This window comes from Eptatretus burgeri, chromosome 2 (assembly GCF_056783735.1).
Source record: "Eptatretus burgeri isolate ZD-2024b chromosome 2, Ebu_testis_v1, whole genome shotgun sequence".
Taxonomy (NCBI): Eukaryota; Metazoa; Chordata; class Myxini; order Myxiniformes; family Myxinidae; genus Eptatretus; species Eptatretus burgeri.
In genome coordinates, this window is record NC_140962.1 from 84,533,288 (window position 1) to 84,551,979 (window position 18,692).

Here is an 18,692-nt window from a genome sequence, read left to right on the forward strand (position 1 = left end):
GACCTCACTCCAATGGACTTCTTTTTATGGGGATATCTTAAAGATAAGGTTTACGGCTCAAAACCAGCAACAGTCGATGAGCTGAAAGAGGAAATTGAAAGACAATGTTTTGCAGTTCCAAATGAAATGATTCGTAACGCTGTTGAATCCATTGGTCCACGTTATCAGCTGTGTTTGGAACGTGATGGTCCTCAGTTTGAACATTTGTAAACATGCATTTATCCATTTATACATTTAACCATTAATCTTGTTTCCAAGTCAATAAACAACGCATTTATTATCATTAAAAGAGCGAGTAGATTTTTTTGGGACTTCCATACTTAAAATTTCAAAGACGGCGGTTCATAAGAACAAGGTCAATCAGCAGACATTGGGGACAACAAAGCTACAGACTGACAGAGGGCGAAAACGACTTTCCACTGACCGGGATGACCTCCAACTCATTCGAATGTCACTCAACAACCGTAGGATGACATCAAGTGACCTACAAAAAGAATGGCAAATGGCAGCTGGGGTGAAGTGCACGGCGAGGACGGTTCGAAACAGTCTCCTGGAAGCAGGGCTGAAGTCGTGCAAAGCTAGAAAAAAGCCCTTCATCAATGAGAAGCAAAGAAGAGCCAGGCTGAGGTTTGCAAAAAACCATAAGGATTGGACCGTAGAGGACTGGAGTAAGGTCATCTTCTCTGATGAGTTCAATTTTCAGCTTTTCCCAACACCTGGTCGTCTCATGGTTAGACGGAGACCTGGAGAGGCCTGCAAGCCACAGTGTCTTGCACCCACTGTGAAATTTGGTGGAGGATCGGTGATGATCTAGGGGTGCTTCAGCAAGGCTGGAATCGGGCAGATTTGTCTTTATGAAGGACTCGTGAATCAAGCCACGTACAAGGCTGTCCTGGAAGTACACTTGCTTCCTTCTGCTCTGACAATGTTCCCCAACTCTGAAGATTGGTTTTAACAGCAGGACAATGCTCCATGCCACACAGCCAGGTCAATCAAGGTGTGGATGGAGGACCATCAGATCAAGACCCTGTCATGGCCAGCCCAATCTCCAGACCTGAACCCCATTGAAAACCTCTGGAATGTGATCAAGAGGAAGATGGATGGTCACAAGCCATCAAACAAAGCCGAGCTGCTTGAATTTTTGCACCAGGAGTGGCATAAATTCACCCAACAGCAATGTGAAAGACTGGTGGAGAGCATGCCAAGACGCATGAAAGCTGTGATTGAAAATCAGGGTTATTCCACAAAATAATGATTTCTGAACTCTTCCTAAGTTAAAACATTAGTATTGTGTTGTTTAAAAATGAATATGAACTTGTTTTGTTTGAATTATTTGAGGTCTGAAAACACTGAATCTTTGTTGTTATTTTGACCAGTTGTCATTTTCTGCAAATAAAGGCTCTAAATGACAATATTTTTATTCGGAATTTGGGAGAAATGTTGTCAGTAGTTTATAGAACAAGCCGGTAGGTGGACATGGGTAGTCGCGATGGGCCCCTTAGATGGGGAATGACCTGAGGATTAAGCACAAGAAAATTCATGATTCTAGCTTCAAGGGTTAATGGTGCAGATTGTTTTTTCGTTAAAATACCCCAACATTTAGAGGTTTTTCGGCCGTTGCTAGGCAACGGAGGTGTCCATAGCAACGGTTCTTTCTCACACATAACTAGGACATACCATGAACCTACCGTACCAGTTTCATGTATATCTGTCTCATAGTCTCTGAGGTATAACGAACTTCGTTTTTTTATTGTTTTCGACCAGGGTTCATTCAAAGTCTATTTTCTCCGACAGTTTTCATAGGATCCGGCTGGAAAATTTTGACAATATGGCTGAATGTACTGCCCACAGTCGCTCGTGGCCCGATTTTTGAAAAAATGAATTTTTTATGATTTTTCAAAAATTTCAAAGTCCCATTGCAAGGCAACGGATGGGTCCATAGCAACGGTTCTCATTTGCACACAACTAGGTCATGGTATGAACCTACCAACCAAGTTTCATCGAAATCGAAAAATTTCAAAAAATTTCAAAGTCCCGTTGCTAGGCAATGGATGGGTCCATAGCAATGGTTTTCATTTGCACACAACTAGGTCATGGTATGAACCTACCAACCAAGTTTCATCAAAATCGCCATTGTATTCACGGAGCACTGGACCGAACAGTGAGAAAAAACATATCGACGGAAAAAGTGATAATAAGGGTAGAACAAATTTCAAAGTTTTTTTTATTTATTTTTTATTTTTTTTTTCGACAACATCGACTACCCAATAAAACAAAAATGTTCATTTTACTCAAACACATCCCTATAAATAGTAAAACCAGAAAAACTGATAATTTTGCAGTGGTCTCTTAATTTTTTCCAGAGCTGTATATACATTCATATATCTATTTATATACATATACGTACACATATAGTTACGGCTGTGGAAATTCGCAGAGCACCATATAGGTCCTTAGTTCAGTTATTCCGGTAAGTCTGTGTTTAGATAGATTTCCCCACTGTTGTCTATGGAAATTATTCGTGCGACAGGGCTGTGATCTTTGAGTTAGCCGTTTTTCTTTTACTATCTTTATTTTGGACCAACCGCCATTACTACCACCACAAAGCACCACCAACCACAACAACCACGATCACCACCACCACCTTCTCGTCAACTGCCAACATCCCCACAGACAACGAACAGCCACCTTCACAGCAACCACCTTAACCACTACCGCCCAACCATACCACCCTCACGACCACCGCAAACGCCAGCATCAACCATCTCCACAACAACAACCACAATCACCTTCTCCACAACCACATTTCAACGACCACACCACTACCACACCATCAACCTCTCCACATCGAATAACGTCTCTGCCATGGATACTCATCAAGAAAGGAAACAAAGGCAAAGGGAGGAAAACCCGTTGCCCCAGCAGATGCGGGCAGAACCACAGCTCCGAAGAGAGAAGTTCCGATAACGCCTGGGATTTCCCCTCCCCCTTTCCCTGCTTTCCCACGCGCCGGGAGGGAGAGGGGCGGATCGAGCCAGGGTTCAAAGGTGATGTAAAGTAGGGGCCTCATTTTGGGCGGGCAATGCCCCCGGCGACACCTTCCCTTGGGGGCAACAGCAACAAAACTTCTAGAATTCTTCCCCCGCGTGCCGCGAATGGAGGGGCGAAGCGCCGTGGGGATAAAAAAGGGCGCGCTGAAGAGAAGGTGGCAGTCGCCTCTGGGTTGTCGAGTTAGCTCTGCAAGGAGAGAGAGTCGTCGGCAGCTGGAGGTTGTGGAGGTGTGTGGAAAGGAGGAGAGAGCGTAGAGCCGAGGCGCGTGGCCTGCCGAGCTGTACCTTACCGTGGTTCGTGGAGACGGGACGTCGCAGGTCGCCCCAGCGAGGTGAAGATAGCCAGCCCGGTCTACACGGCTCCGTGTCAATAAAGACCCCAAGGGGTCCAGTCTACCCCTCATCTGTCCTGGGGTTTTCTTTGCTTTTGAATGAACGTTGTGTCGCCATGTCCGTAAGTAGAATTGTTAAGTGTGTACATAATAAATAGACGGTCGTAGCTCTTTGTCTTGCTCGTGTTTTGTCCCTTACCCGCGTTTGCTTTAAATAACTGCATGTGTATTTTGCATTGATTGATACATGACTGCATAATATGTGGTGTGTGGAATAAATGTGCCTGTTTAAATGTAACCCGTTCGTTGCGTCCTCTTTCCCTAATTGAACTGCCATATTGCCCTCAGAATATAGTTGGTTTTTAAATAGCCGGTAAAGCGATCGGGTCCAACGGGGCTCGCGATAACACCCCGCTCGGTTATCCCAAACGGAGCGAGCTGCATTAAGCGGCTCATGTCCCAGCGGCCCGTTGAGGTACAGTCTCTCGGTAGTCCGCCCGCGCGAATAATTAGGTATATCGACAATTCGGTGATTGACCCTGTCGCGCGCGGGTGGAATATTGACTAGGCTGTGGTGTGCTTAAAAACATACCCGTGGCTGGTTTCCGGCATTGATCCGGAAAGCCGCGACTGGATTGTCCGTTCGGTGGGCGAGACTGCAGCCATTGGCTAAACGCGGTCGTTCGCACGCCGGTGGGTGAGAATCCACAACAATATATATACATATATAAACATATACATATATACATGTATAAACATATACATATATATTGTACATATATACATATATATGTATATATACATATATATATATATATATATATATATATATATATATATATTTATGTAAATATAGTTGCAGTTCTGCAAAACCGCATGCCTCTAAAGCAATGGCACCCAACATACAGTGATCCTCAGGCAGTTATTTTGTTCGTCTTCGTGCAGTCAGACCTTCTCCTCATGTCTTGTAATTAAAGGGATGAAGTGCGTTGTGTGGGTCTAATAGCTCAGTCTATTAACCATATCTCTATCTTCCATTCTGATTTCTATTCCAACTCTTTCCCTTTAGCCATGGTACAAATCAAGCAAGCAAGCAAGCAAGCAAACACACCACGATATGAATCGCAAACACTCCAGGCTGTTTTCTCTTGACAAATGAGTCGAGAGAAAGTTGTCTGATCATCTTCTTCTTCTTCTCCTTGTGGAGCTCATTTTCGCATGAAAAAGCATTCAATGCCATTCCTTTCACTGCAGTGCTGCGCTCTAAGGCAGGATCATTTTTATCTGCAAGATCTGGAGCCTCATTGGCTTTATTCAGGATGTTTGAAAGAATTTTACACGTTAAAACCCTCTCTGATTGGTCCTCTTCTGTTGCTTCTTCAGCCCGTTGTTGGTCGAGCTCTATCAGGTCCTCATTGGTCAAGCTCTCCTCACGAGAGTTCAGCAACTCCTCAACATGTCCTGCGGTGACTTCATGGAATCTCACTTCATTGGCCATCTTGGCAATTTCATTGTGCAGTGTGGGTAGCTCGGGTTCGAATCCCATGAAGTCCTTGATGCACTCCGGGCAAACCTTCCTCCAAACACCATTCATGCAGTGGTCTTTGACTTCTCTCCAGGCCTCAGCGATATTTATATTGGCTTTCATGATGTCAAAAGACTGCCAGAGGCCTCAAATTGATTGGCTTTCTTTGCCATCGGTGTCACGGAATAGCTGAGAAAAGGTGTGTCGCAGGTTGTAAGCTTTGAATGCTGCAATGGTGCCCTGATCAATCGCTCCAGTTAACCAAGCTTCCGGAGCACCAAGTGGAACAAGAAAGTTCCAAGCGGAGAGTACGGCGCTATCGAGCAGAACACGAGGGCGCCGAGCGGGATGTGAGGGCACAACACATAGTGCTCCCCAAACTGCTAACAAAACAGGTGCTGGACAAATCCCGGTAGAAACGATTTCTTTCACATCTTTCACAAACACCTTATAACCTTGCATCTTTCAGCGCATACACCTCAAGGGTCACGTGTTGTGGAGCATCAACAAATGACACAAGACCCCCAACAGTTCTTTTCAGAGCAAAGTACCACACGATAATGCATGGCAGCACACCTGCCACCTGCATCTCTCACCCACCTGCATGGACCCCTCATTAAGACCCTGATTTAATGTAATTTAATTCCAGATTACAAGGCAACAAAAGGTGAAACATTTGAAAGGGGCTGTACACTTTCTATCGGCACTGTATGTATGCATGTGTGTATATATATATATATATATATATATATATATATATATATATATATATATATATATATATATATATATATATATATATATATATATATATATATATATATATATATATACAGTGGGGAGAACAAGTATTTGATACACTGCCGATTTTGCAGGTTTTCCCACTTACAAAGCACGTAGAGGTCTGTAATTTTTATCATAGGTACATTTCAACTGTGAAAGACGGAATCTGAAACAAAAATCCTGAAAATCACATTGTATGATTTTTAAATAATTAATTTGCATTTTATTGCATGAAATAAGTATTTGATACATCAGAAAAACAGAACTTAATATTTGGTACAGAAACCTTTGTTTGCAATTACAGAGATCAGACGTTTCCTATAGTTCTTAACCAGGTTTGCACAGACTGCTGCAGGGATTTTGGCCCACTCCTCCATACAGATCTTCTCCAGATCCTTCAGGTTTCGGGGCTGTCGCTGAGCAACACAGACTTTCAGCTCCCTCCAAAGATTTTCTATTGGGTTCAGGTCTGGAGCCTGGCGAGGCCACTCCAGGACCTTGAGATGCTTCTTACGGAGCCACTCCTTAGTTGCCCTGGCTGTGTGTTTCGGGTCGTTGTCATGCTGGAAGACCCAGCCACGCCCCATCTTCAATGCTCTTGTTGAGGGAAGGAGGTTGTTGGCCAAGATCTCACGATACATGGCCCCATCCATCCTCCCCTCAATACGGTGCAGTCGTCCTGTCCCCTTTGCAGAAAAGCATCCCCAAAGAATGATGTTTCCACCTCCATGCTTCATGGTTGGGATGGTGTTCTTGGGGTTGTACTCATCCTTCTTCTTCCTCCAAACACGGCGAGTGGAGTTTAAACCAAAAAGTTTCTATTTTGGTCTCATCAGACCACATGACCTTCTCCCATTCCTCCTCTGGATCATCCAGATGGTCATTGGCAAACTTCAGACGGGCCTGGACATGCGCCGGCTTGAGCAGAGGGACCTTGCGTGCGCTGCAGGATTTTAATCCATGACGGCGTAGTGTGTTACTTATGGTTTTCTTTGATACTGTGGTCCCAGCTCTCTTCAGGTCACTGACCAGGTCCTGCCGTGTAGTTCTGGGCTGATCCCTCACCTTTCTCATGATCATTGAGGCTCCACGAGGTGAGATCTTGCATGGAGCCTCAGACCGAGGGAGATTGACTGTTATCTTGAACTTCTTCCATTTTCTAATAATTGTGCCAACAGTTGTTGCCTTCTCACCAAGCTACTTGCCTATTGTCCTGTAGCCCATCCCAGCCTTGTGCAAGTCTACAATTTTGTCCCTGATGTCCTTAGACAGCTCTCTGGTCTTGCCTATTGTGGAGAGGTTGGAGTCTGATTGATTGAGTGTGGACAGCTGTCTTTTATGCAGATAACGAGTTCAACCAGGTGCAGTTAATACAAGTAATGAGTGGAGAATGGGAGGGCTTCTTAAAGACAAAACTAACAGGTCTGTGAGAGCTGGAATTCTTACTGGTTGGTAGGTGATCAAATACTTATTTCATGCAATAAAATGCAAATTAATTATTTAAAAATCATACAATGTGATTTTCAGGATTTTTGTTTTAGATTCCGTCTTTCACAGTTGAAGTGTACCTATGATAAAAATTACAGACCTCTACGTGCTTTGTAAGTGGGAAAACTTGTTCTCCCCACTGTATATATATTTATTTCCTGATAGATTTTCAAAGATTTTTTCCATCAATGTTATTTCATTGCTGTAATGACAAGTTGATGGTAATGTTCTCATCTCTTGCCCCAGAAAGCGATCTCATTTAAACCTTCAATATTCCAAGAATTTTCAGGATGTGTATCTTGTACAGGACTACGACTACTACTTCTTTAATGACCATTTTCCCACATTATAGGGTCTGTCGGCTGATGGTCCCTCTCCACTTTATCCTGTCCAAAGCATCTTAATCCATTAAACCCCAACAACTGCACATCTCTACTGATCGCTTACACCCAGGTTTTTTTATTTTTTATTTTTTTTCGGTCTACCTCTTGGTCTTTTCCCCTCTAATACTAAACTAGTGACTTTCTTGACAGAATCATCTTTTCTTTTTCTTTCCAAACCATATGCCCAAACCACCTTCGTCTTCTCTTTCTCAATTCTTCCTCAGTACCACTAGCTACGAGCCTCTGTTTGTCCATGCTACTCTGCTTATCCCTTCATGTTACCCCACACATCCGTCTAATTAGCTTCAACTCTGTCCTCTATTCTTCTCACGTCCACCCTCAATCCCCATGTCTCCGGACATCAAAATTGTTTTTTCTACTCGACAGGGTGGGAAGTCTGCCACTAAAAGTCATCATTTATTCAAGGCAGTCACGATAGACAGTTTTTTGTCATACAGAGTGCAGAGGTGAAGGGGGGGGGGTGGGGTGGGGTCCTGATTTTGTTATTCTTGATTACCAAAAGGGGATCTAATGTTTTGAGAAGTCTTGTTTCCGGCTTCAGGGTCGGAAAGACCCATTGAGTCATCATCGCGATTTGACAATTAGTCATTTGACGATTTATTAATGTGCGTCTGAACACCCAGATCTTGCTTTTCATATCACTTGGGATATTTTTGTTTGTTAAAATGCCTCTTAACTCCCCCCCCCCCCCCACTTGTTCCATGCTACCCTTTCATAATCCTCAAAGCTTGCTATGCACCACCACCTGCATACAACATATCTCCCAAGTAACAAAACTTTTAACCTTTTCCAGCTTCACTTCAAATCCCATATCTACTACCCCCATGTTCTCTGCATCTTGATTTCCATCTCCACCCTTGCATTTTTACATCTGAACCTGCAAGCCACTATCCCCAAACTTCTCTTTACTCCACTGCATTTCTGATGACACCACCTTTTGCAAAGCATACAATGAATACAATTTGACCCTACTCCCTCACCACAAGTCACACATGACCATTTCCCAGTCTCCTTCCTCACCACTAACCATCAGTTTTGTCTCATCTACATTCACCCTCGATCCCTTACATGCCATTGCTTACCTTCCAAATATGAAACATTTCCTTGAATTCTAATTCTGTTGTCAACACCAAGTAATTTGCATACAATAATTAAGTCTGCCACCTAAGGTCGATGGAGGTTATGTTTTCACCCATATCTGTTTATCTGTGAGCAGGATATCTCAAAAAGGTTATCAACGGACTGAGTGGAGTTGGAAAAACGGAAACACTTTGGACCTCTATCTCTGAAACAGCACCAAGGCAAAAATTTAAACTTGGCATGCGGCAAGTACTTCTCATGGGGAAAAGTGATTTTTTTATGACATCATAATTGCATATGTAGAATGCTACATCCGATCAGTATGAACATTTTTGAGGGTCATCTCCACAGAAAATAAGTTGGTCCACAGAAAAAAAAAACACAAGCACTGATGACGTCATCAGTCACGTGACTTGGCAGCCATAATGTTTTTTTTTTTTTTAAACCTTCAAACATCTTCACTGAAATGGCTGAACAGATCGAGGTGAAACTTTACAGGTATGACTGCCTATCCCTGAGCAAAAAAAGGTTCACACATAATGTCATAGGTCACATGGTTTGGCAGCCATATTTGATTTACCCTAAAATTTAACCAATAAAAATCTTCTCCAGAACGGCTGGAAAGAGAGGGGAAACTTCACAAAAATGCTCCCCAAGCCTTGGGGATACCTGAGTATTCAAGAATAACTGATGTCACATGGTCTGGCAGCCATATTGGATTGAGTGAAAATCTTTCTTTTTTTTATTCTCTTGAACCGCTTCATCAATCGATATGTAACTTCACAATTATGATCTAGTAGTGATGGGAAATTTATGTTGAAAGTTTCAACCTGATCGCGGTCAGAATTATTTAATTTTTTGAATCTGGGTTCATCTTGATTTTTTTGTTTGTTTGTTTTTTTAAATAAGGCTCACTTGGCTCTGCTTGGATGGGTTTGAGGGTAGAGGAGTAGCAGCTGAAATGTGAATCCTATCCAGGTCCCTTCTGATGACTTCATCTTTGCTTTTTGCTTGTTCGGGTTCCTTCTGATGACTCCAATGCAGGACTGTACTTATTTGGTCTTCCATTTGATTTAAATTGAATTTATTTTAATCCCATTCTGAGTTAAATTTAATAATAATAAATGTCATGGGTCAGGGTCAGGTGTCTGATCAAAGCGGGACATCTTGGTACCCGGTCATCATTGCCAGCAGTAATAAAGTGCCAGTTTTTGAGTTCTGTCTCTTATTAAATATGTAACACCTGTACACAAACACACCACACATAACCGCGCAAACACCACACAAAACAAGTCCTGGCGAAGGTCTGCAATCTCCGATTGCTCTTTTTTCGTTCGGTTTTGTTTTTAAACTTGTGCTAATTGGTGAATATTCGTCGGTCTTTTCATATTGAACTCCCCTTCTTCCCGGATGTGTGCACAAACTGGTTTGTTGTATTTTCTCATAATTTTCAGTTTTTATTTTCTCCACTATACCTCCACCACTCCTGCAATTCCTCCCAACTGTACCCTCTGTTTCATGTCTTAAAATGTTAATTTTTTTAAAAATAAAATCAAATTAAAAAACTTTTTCCTTCTCACCTTTCCCTCCCATAACCACGTGACTTCCTTTACTGACTCTTCCTCTTCCTTTTCTTCTTTGCTTTTCCTCCTTGCTATTCCACCTTTCCGATCGCACCTTGATCGTGAAGGTATTTCAACACACACTTTCATTACTTTTTCTTCAAACTCTTCTTTTACTCTACCCCCTCTGCCCTAATTTTCAAAATCAAGCAAGCAAAACCAAAAAAAAAAAAAACCTGAGTTCAAGTCGACCTTTTTAATCCCGTGTCAAAAAATTCAATCTGTAATAACACTTCCTTCCTTCTTCCTCAATTATTCTGTACTCCACCCCTCCTCCAATGTATTTAAACGCATCTCTGACCTACAAATATTAAAAATCCCATTTTGCAGTGCATGTTCGTCCTCCAATAATTATTTTTTTCCAAATTAAGTGCAAATTCACAGCACCTCCTTAAATCTACCTCCTTACTCCTCCCTTAGCCCCTCTTCAATGCCCTATGCTTTACTAACAGCTCCTCCTCTGGTATCCCAAACTGTATTGTTTTCAAGCATTTGTGGGCTCCGTTCCAACCGAACAAATATCTCACGCTCTCATTCAGTACACTCAACATCCCAAACATGCTCTTTCTTCTCATCACACCTCCCCCTCTTCCCACCACCTCAAATCTTGTTCCTCCCCCCGCCCACTCCCACCTCGACCATACCACAACTCATCCTTCCCCTCTCCCCACCCCTCCCTTTTCCTTCCTCCCCAAAGGCCATGCCTGCTCTCACCATCTCCCCTCTCGCTAAAATCACCCGCCCACTCCCTTTTCAAAGAAAACTCCACTCTCTCCCCCCACCCCCAACCTTCCCCCTCACCTTTCCCACAAGCCCCCCCCACACCTTTCTCCCTCAATTATCCCACCTCACCATTCTGCCTCAATTCTCCCCTATCACCCTTCCCCTTCAATTCTCCCTCCTCAAAGTTTCCTTCCCCACTTCCCACCCACTCAAATCTCATCACACCTCCCCCTCTTTCCCCTACCTCAATTTTTGGTCCTCCAACTGCCCGCTCCCACCCTCACAATACCACGAACCAGTCGCATCCTTCCCCTCTCTTCACCCCTCCCTTCTCCCTCCTGCCCCATGGCTGTGCCTGCTCTCATTGTTTTTCCTCCCCCTCAAAGCTTCCCTCTCACCCCTCCCTCCCAAATCAGCCACCTCCTCCCTCTTCAAAACAAACTTCTCTCTCTTCCCCCTCCAAGCTTCCCCCTCACCTTTCTCAAAAGCTCCTCCCACACCTTTTTCACTCAATTCTCCCCTCTCACCCTTCTCCCTCAAATCTCCCCCCTCACTGCCTCTTCTAAAAGTCCCCCTCACATCCACAAAGTTTCCTCCTTCCACCTCCCACTCTCTCTTCCAACTCATTGCTCTAACTCCTCAAATCTCCTACTTCCCTTTGCCCCCTCTCTTATTACTCGGTAATATTACCCCACTGTTTCTCATCCCTTCACCACTGAGCCCTTTGTCCTCCTCCCCATCCGACCCTCTCCCCTAGTTCTTCTGCAATCTCTGACACATTGTCAACAACTCTCCATACCTCCCCTCCCCTCCCTCTTCCTTAACAGTGTGGACCTCAAACATCTGGGGCCTTCGCTCAAACCTGACTGCTCTCTCCACACAGGTTGCACCTGACAAACCCGACAACATGCTCAACAGAAACTTTCCTCCTTCATACACTACCATCACTCCTCCACACCCCCAGGAATACCTCCAGCTATGGCTTCCCTTTCACTCCCACCTCTTGCATATACAGTATGTGTGTTGTACCGTCAACCAAACAGTGATAACACCATTTATATCTCGTTCACCGAAAACAATGACCAAGTTCTATCCTCTCATCCAAACTCTCTCTTCCTCATATGTGGTGACGTAAATTGCCATCATTCCATTTGGTTGGGTGTGGGTTCCTCCCTCACCTGCCATGGCACTTCAGCAAAAGATTTCTGTGACTCATTGGGACTGACTCTATCAGTGAACTTCCCGACCCAGATCTCAGTCAATGGAACTCCATCTCTTCTGGATTTGATTTTGCCCAATTTCCCAGAAAATGTCTGCTGTTCCTCTTCTGCTCCAATCGATTCATCTGACCGTATGATTTTTGGAGTGGTCATTTCTCCGACTGTTATTGGAGAACCACCTCAGCGCCGTCGAGTCTGGCATTTCACTCAAGCCGACTGGCAGGGTCTCCAAGCAGCCATCGAAATTATAGATTGGACTCCCATCTCTACCCTCTCCAACATCAACTCATCCTGGGAATTTTTTCAAAGAAATTTGCTCTCCCTCATGCACAGATTTATCCCCTCTCGTCTTCAGTCGTCCTCCCCTTCCTCCTGCTCATGGTACACTGAAGCTTGTGGTGAGGTTGTCGCCCTGAAACAACTTGCCTTCACCTCAGGGAAGGCAAATTGAACTGAAGGCAATCTCAGTTCCTTCCACAAAGCTTAGAACGAGTGTGTCTACCCTCAGGAGAGCCAGGAAAGAAACATCTTTCTAATCTCAAGTCTGAATTCTCAAACATGTCTCCCTCCTCCAAATTCTGGTGATGTCTGGTTCAGTCTGTTTCTGGTGTATGTTCCCCCTCCATCCCTTCCCTTACCTCAAATGTCTGCACAGCCAACACTGCACATGAAAAGGCTCAATGCCTAAACTCTGTGTTTCCTTCTAAATCTTCTGTCCCAAACCCATCGCTTTCTGTACCCACCTTAACCAGCCACACCCAGCTGTTCCTGGACTCTGTGTCCTTTTCTCCTGACAAGGTGGAGAACTTGCTGTCAAACTTCAACTCTGATTCTGCAACTCCAGACGGCATCAGCCCACATGTCCTAAAAACCCACTCTGCTGCTCTTGCTCACCCTTTCATTTGCTCAAGGTCATCTGCCATCTGCTTGGAAATCAGCAAACATTACCACTCTGCATGAAAAAGGTGCAAAAACAGATCCCTAAAACTACAGACCAATCAGCCTGTTCCCAATCAGCAAGGTCATGGAATCGATCATTGCTTCCAACATCAAATGCTTCCTCTTCTAGAATAGCTTGATTTCCGATCATTAATATGGATTTACACCAGGTCACTCTACCCTGGACATGCTGCTCTCGCTTTTCCCAACAATGGATAGAGGTCCTAAATGCCAGACATGAGATCAGAAGCATCTCCCAAGACATATCGCGAGCTTTTGATATAGTCTGGCATCCCACACTGCTCACCAAACTCTCTTCTTATGGTACCCAAAGCAATTTCCACTCATGGAAATTGAGTGGAAAGTAAGTGGAAAGTGGAAATTTCCACTTACTCTCTTGTCGCAGCGAACACGTGGCTCTTAATGTCTGTCTGTCTCTCATCTCCTCTTCCTATCCAGGCTGTAGTTCCTCAAGGTAGTGTTCTGGGCCCTGTGCTTTTTCTGCTTTTCATCAATGATCTCTCTGACTCTGGAAAATCCTATTTATCTCTTTGCTGATGATTCCAACCTCTGTGGCACCATCTCACATCCCTCTGATCGGCAGGCAGCAGCCTCTTCGTGCTCTGCAGACTTGGATAAAATCACAAGTTGGTCAAACACTTGGAACATGTCTTTCAGTCCTGACAAATCTCACACATCCCTTCATTCAAGCTTTTGGGCCTCACTATCTGCCTGATCTTTCTGGGGAAAGCCGCATTTCCAAGTTGCCGACTTGGCATCCTACGTCGTGCAGTCTTTCCTTGGCACACGGCACACCTGAGCTTCTGATCACTTACAAAGCTTTCGTCTGCAGCCTGATGGAATTGTGCTCTCCCCTCTGTGGTGGTGATCCTGCCTCACACCTATCTCGGCTTCATGCTGTGGAAAACCAAGACTTTTAGGATAATTAATATCTCCCGCGATGAAGCTGTCTTTGGGTCTTTCACTCTCTCACCACAGACAGGTCAGTGGTCTTTCTGTCTTCTACCGTCTCCTCTTTGGCCTGTCTTCTACCGTCTCCTCCCCCCCCCCCCCCATTTGCTTTGCTTATGCTCTGTTCCCAGACATTTCCGTAGGGCGATAAAGGTCCGCCAGCAACCCCCTTCTGGTGAAACTACCAAAATCAAGAATCACTGCTCACCTTCACTCTTTCATTCCTCTTTTTCCCACCTCTGGAACAAACTCACACTCTCTTCAATCCGACACCTCTCTCCAGATCTTCAAAACAGCAGTTCACCACCATGGCGGGAGGTATACCTGCCCCCATCCAAAACGTTGATCTTTTCTACCCCTGTTAATCCCCCCCAAACCCACCTCCTTCAAATTCCCCATTTTCCTTCCCCAAAGTCTCTGTAATGTCCGTCTTGTATACTCCGTGTTCCCCGCCCCATCCCTCTCCCTTCCACAGATATCCTAATGTCTCCGTTCCCTCTCCTGTCCCTCTTATCTCCTGCTCCCTTTATTTTATGTTCTGTGTATTTGCTCTCATACAAACCTCGACATTGTATTCAAAAAATAAAAAAAGAACGCATTCAGACAAAACTTCATAGACAGGTTGGGTGTGTGACCAGGATGAATACATTCAGTTTTGGTGAAGATCCGAATCTGAGAATTTTTAAATTTTTTAAGCGACTTTTTGCCATTGAGAGATGGGGCCAAAAATGAGATGTCGTATGATATTTCAAACAGTTGTGGATGGATGAGAAAACTTGGTGGACGAGTTCGGTATGTGACAAGAACAAGCTTATTAGATTTTGGTGTGTGAGAAGGATGAATGGTCTGGATGCAGATCCGGCCTATCAGTGAGATACAAAACGTCAACTGCTCAACCTGACGGAGGTATGCGCTCTACTGAGTGCCGTTCTCATTTTCCATTGGAGATCTTCCTTCACCTATTTCGTAAGCTCTTCTAGAACTAGTACAAAAAGCAATATATTCCTGAATTGTGAACTTTATTATACTACTAACCACTAGTGCTTTAAATATGGACATGCTTTACATTATATATGGCAGCTCTCTCCTTCCTGTTAGACTGTATGGAACCATTGTCATAGCTTCTCCCAGAGTTCTGTACACTTGCCATGCAATTCCAACACCCCCACCCCTCCCCCCTCCACCCACTTCCTGCCACCACCACTCATTCTTAAGGTATCTCAGTCTCATGCCTTCTGCATTTTCACCTAATATTTGAAATCAATTCCTGTTCCCCTCTACGTCAATGGGACATGGTAGTCTGACAGTCCAAATAAGATGAAGAATTAATTGATTATCTCATGGCTGTCAAAGCAATTTGCAACTGAAGATGGCATCAAATTTTTTTGGGGGGGAATAATGACAAAACTTTTAGCACAGAATAGTTTCTGAGTTGTCCACACCAGTGCAGGTAGATGAGAAAAATAAATAAAAGGGGAGGGTATTTTGAGCCCTGGAGATCCATTTGAACCAGAATAACAAAATAGCTTAATGGGCGAAGTACAAGCACAAAAACCAGAAATCATTAATGTATGTTGGCATGTAACATGATGTTGTGTGGGTGATGTACATGCAATGACCAATGGTGACAGATTAGAGATAACAAGTGTATTATAGGGCGAGAAAGTAAATACAAAATACCGCAGGGGACAGTGGCTGGTCCTGCTTCTCCAGCCCGGTTCCTGAGGACACGGAAGAGGTTGGAGTGCTTAGAATGGGTGGTGTCACCCGGTGTTGCAATGCATCATGTGAAGATGGAATCTCAGATAATGGAGGGGTCGCCAGCCTAGAACAGAGATTTGTAAAAAGGTTTTCGTAATGAGAAAACATGCATTCCATAGAACCAACATTTCCAAGGAAAAGGCACGTATGGAGGATACGGGGAGTTGGGGAGATTATCAACATTCCCATCAAATTTGCATACGTTCTCAATAGATGCACCAAAATTATGATCCACCAGTGAACAATAAACTGTGCTGGAATAACTTTCAGCCAAATGAAAAAGCAAAATATAGTGCACAACTTATGAAGAAACCCACACAAACCTTTGCACAGAAGCATCTGCCAACATTGCAACTTGATTTTCTGTGACCACACCACTAGACACTTGCACGGATGATAGATGTGGATGTTGCAGACCATGAATTGGCTGTTGTGGCTGCTGCTGCTGCTGCTGCTGCTGCTGCATATGAGGAGGCACAATCTGCTGCTGCTGCTGAAACTGTCCATGGATGAGTGGCATTTGTTGCTGCATGGCCATTAGCTTATCCCCCATCAGTGGCCCGGGAAAGCAAGACCGAATACTGTCAACTGGAACAGCACGCTGCTGCACAATACGTTGCAAGGCTCTGAAACAAGGCTGACGTTCTGATACCATCGCTTCCTGTGTATCTTCATGTCTCCAACCTCGCTGCCAGTTTTCTGCCACCCCTGCTTTATGCAGCGTCTGGTACATACCACCATGATGAGATGGCAGAGCATCTTGCAAGATGCCTGTGATATGCTGTTGCTGTTGCTGCTGCTGCTGCTGCTGCTGCAGTACTGGATGCACATGACGCATCACCTCTGCATGATCCCTTTGAGCTGGTGCATGGCCGAGCATACATTGTGGGATAATTTGGGTGTGTGGCCCCAAGCTACTTTGCGTAAACGCTTGTGCAAAGGAGTCGAGCACATGCAGAGGAGCCTGGGTAATAGGAGGCTCAGAGGAATTTACAACAGAGCCATCAGAACAACTTTCAGTTGGCTCATTCATGAAATAATGTGGTAATGCGGCATACCCAGAACCTAAACCCTCATTCCAGTTCTGAAAGGGAACAGGTTCATTGTAGGCTACATTGGGCTTGTGCATGAGTGTAAAGGAAGTGGGTTCGAGTGAAGAACTAGAATACGGAGGGCTCGTTTTGATGGGACGAGGCAACGGCGGCTGCAATCCGTAGGGTTGCACCACCTTGCCCGTCTTTCTGGCTTGATCTGACATTTGGGACGGGGATTAGGTCAGCCGGGATGCACAGCGAGAAGGATACAATGCAGCTGGCCTTTGCCCAGAGCTGAGAAGTGAAGTATAATAGAAACTGGAGAGCAATTCATACAGTAAGCGATGGGTTGTCATGGTGTCTGGTTCTTTGCAAGCAGATAGTCTTCTTGATACTGCAGACAGGAAGACAAGAAGAAGATGAAAACATATCGAAGTTCATCATAATTTCACCAGCAGTTACATGTCTACTACCTTGCCCAGCGACTACTCATGTGCGTTTGTGCTGTTGCGGGTACCAACCTTCTGATATGACGGACAGGAACGCATCTGCGCATGCCCATGTTCACGAGCACGAGATCAACACAAATGCAATCTGGAGCACAAACAGACAAAAAATAAGTGGCATAGCAAATGATGATTAAAAAGTCCAAATCAGAGCTATTTCATCATTGCAAGACTTGACTGACAAGGTCTCCTGAAGAGATTCAGTGAGACAGGCCAGAACCATTCACTTGTCTAGTACCTTTCCTTTTACTACAGCAGTCTTTCTGCAATTGAACAACCACGTACAGACCTTGAGAAACTTCATCCCTCAATCGATTTTCCCCAATCAGGAGTTGTGAAAGCACTGGTCTCCCACAGTGATAAACAAGGTGAGCTTGACAATTTTGGCATTACCCTTCGTTGGAGCAAAATAAGAAGCGTGGGTCAAGGGGGCATAATAAAACAAGGTGGGAGATGTGGTAAACAAACGTCAGAGGTCAAGAATGGTGAGACGTCAAAGGTCAGGAGGCAAGAGGAGCCAAGGAGGGATGACGTCATTGAACGTCAGAGGTCGAACACAGTGGATGTGTGGTGAGGGATGAGGGAGGGGGGGGACGGGGACGAGGGGGAACATTAAGGGTCACAGAGAGTTTGCACAATGAAAGGAATCGGGGAGTTTCAGTCCCACTGCCCCGTCGTCGATGCGTTGCCTTCGACCCTTTGTCACGTCACTCTTCCATGAACCTAGAATTTGTATTTAAATAACTAAAAACAATTACGAGCACAGCTAATAAATAATTATAAATAAATAAATAAAAATTGCTCCATCTGATCATTTTTAAGTTTTCTCATTTACATCATCGTGCAAAATAAATGCACAGGTGAACAGAAAAATACGTCGGTTACTCTCTCATGAATTTCTGTCACAGCAGCCGGTCTTTCCGTTTGTGCCTCCATGATGGGCTGTGGAACCTGTTGTCACTCATGTGTTCGACAATTGACAATTAGTTACGACACACATTACGATGCCACATAATTACAAGCTTCAGCCAATTGTGGACAGGACGTGGCGGTTTCCACAGAAACAGAGTTTGGCAAACTCGCCGAACTTGCATTCACTGGGTCACACCTTTAATTTTCATGAAGACGAGGACGAAAGGCAAAAAAATGTTGACAATGACCACGTGTCAATCATTTCTCAGTTGGGGAAGTTGGAATATCGCTTCATTATAAGAATGACACGTTTGCAAAAGCAGGCAGAGCCAAAAAAAAGC

At 44.3% G+C, this 18,692-nt stretch overlaps 1 protein-coding gene across 8 annotated transcripts in view; it reads right to left on the bottom strand.

The window, feature by feature from the left end:
* Positions 1–18,692, bottom strand: part of LOC147032470 (uncharacterized) — a 116,967-nt gene that overhangs the window by 72,818 nt on the left and 25,457 nt on the right. For all 8 annotated transcript variants that reach the window (XM_085870120.1, XM_085870118.1, XM_085870112.1 and 5 more), the window contains exons 2-4: positions 17,455–17,527; positions 16,223–17,327; positions 15,819–15,963 (exon numbers count right to left, since the gene is read on the bottom strand). In XM_085870120.1, the coding sequence (XP_085726246.1) occupies positions 15,819–15,963; positions 16,223–17,157 (1,080 nt within the window). In that variant the 5' untranslated portion in view covers positions 17,158–17,327; positions 17,455–17,527. The remainder of the gene's footprint in view (positions 1–15,818; positions 15,964–16,222; positions 17,328–17,454; positions 17,528–18,692) is intronic.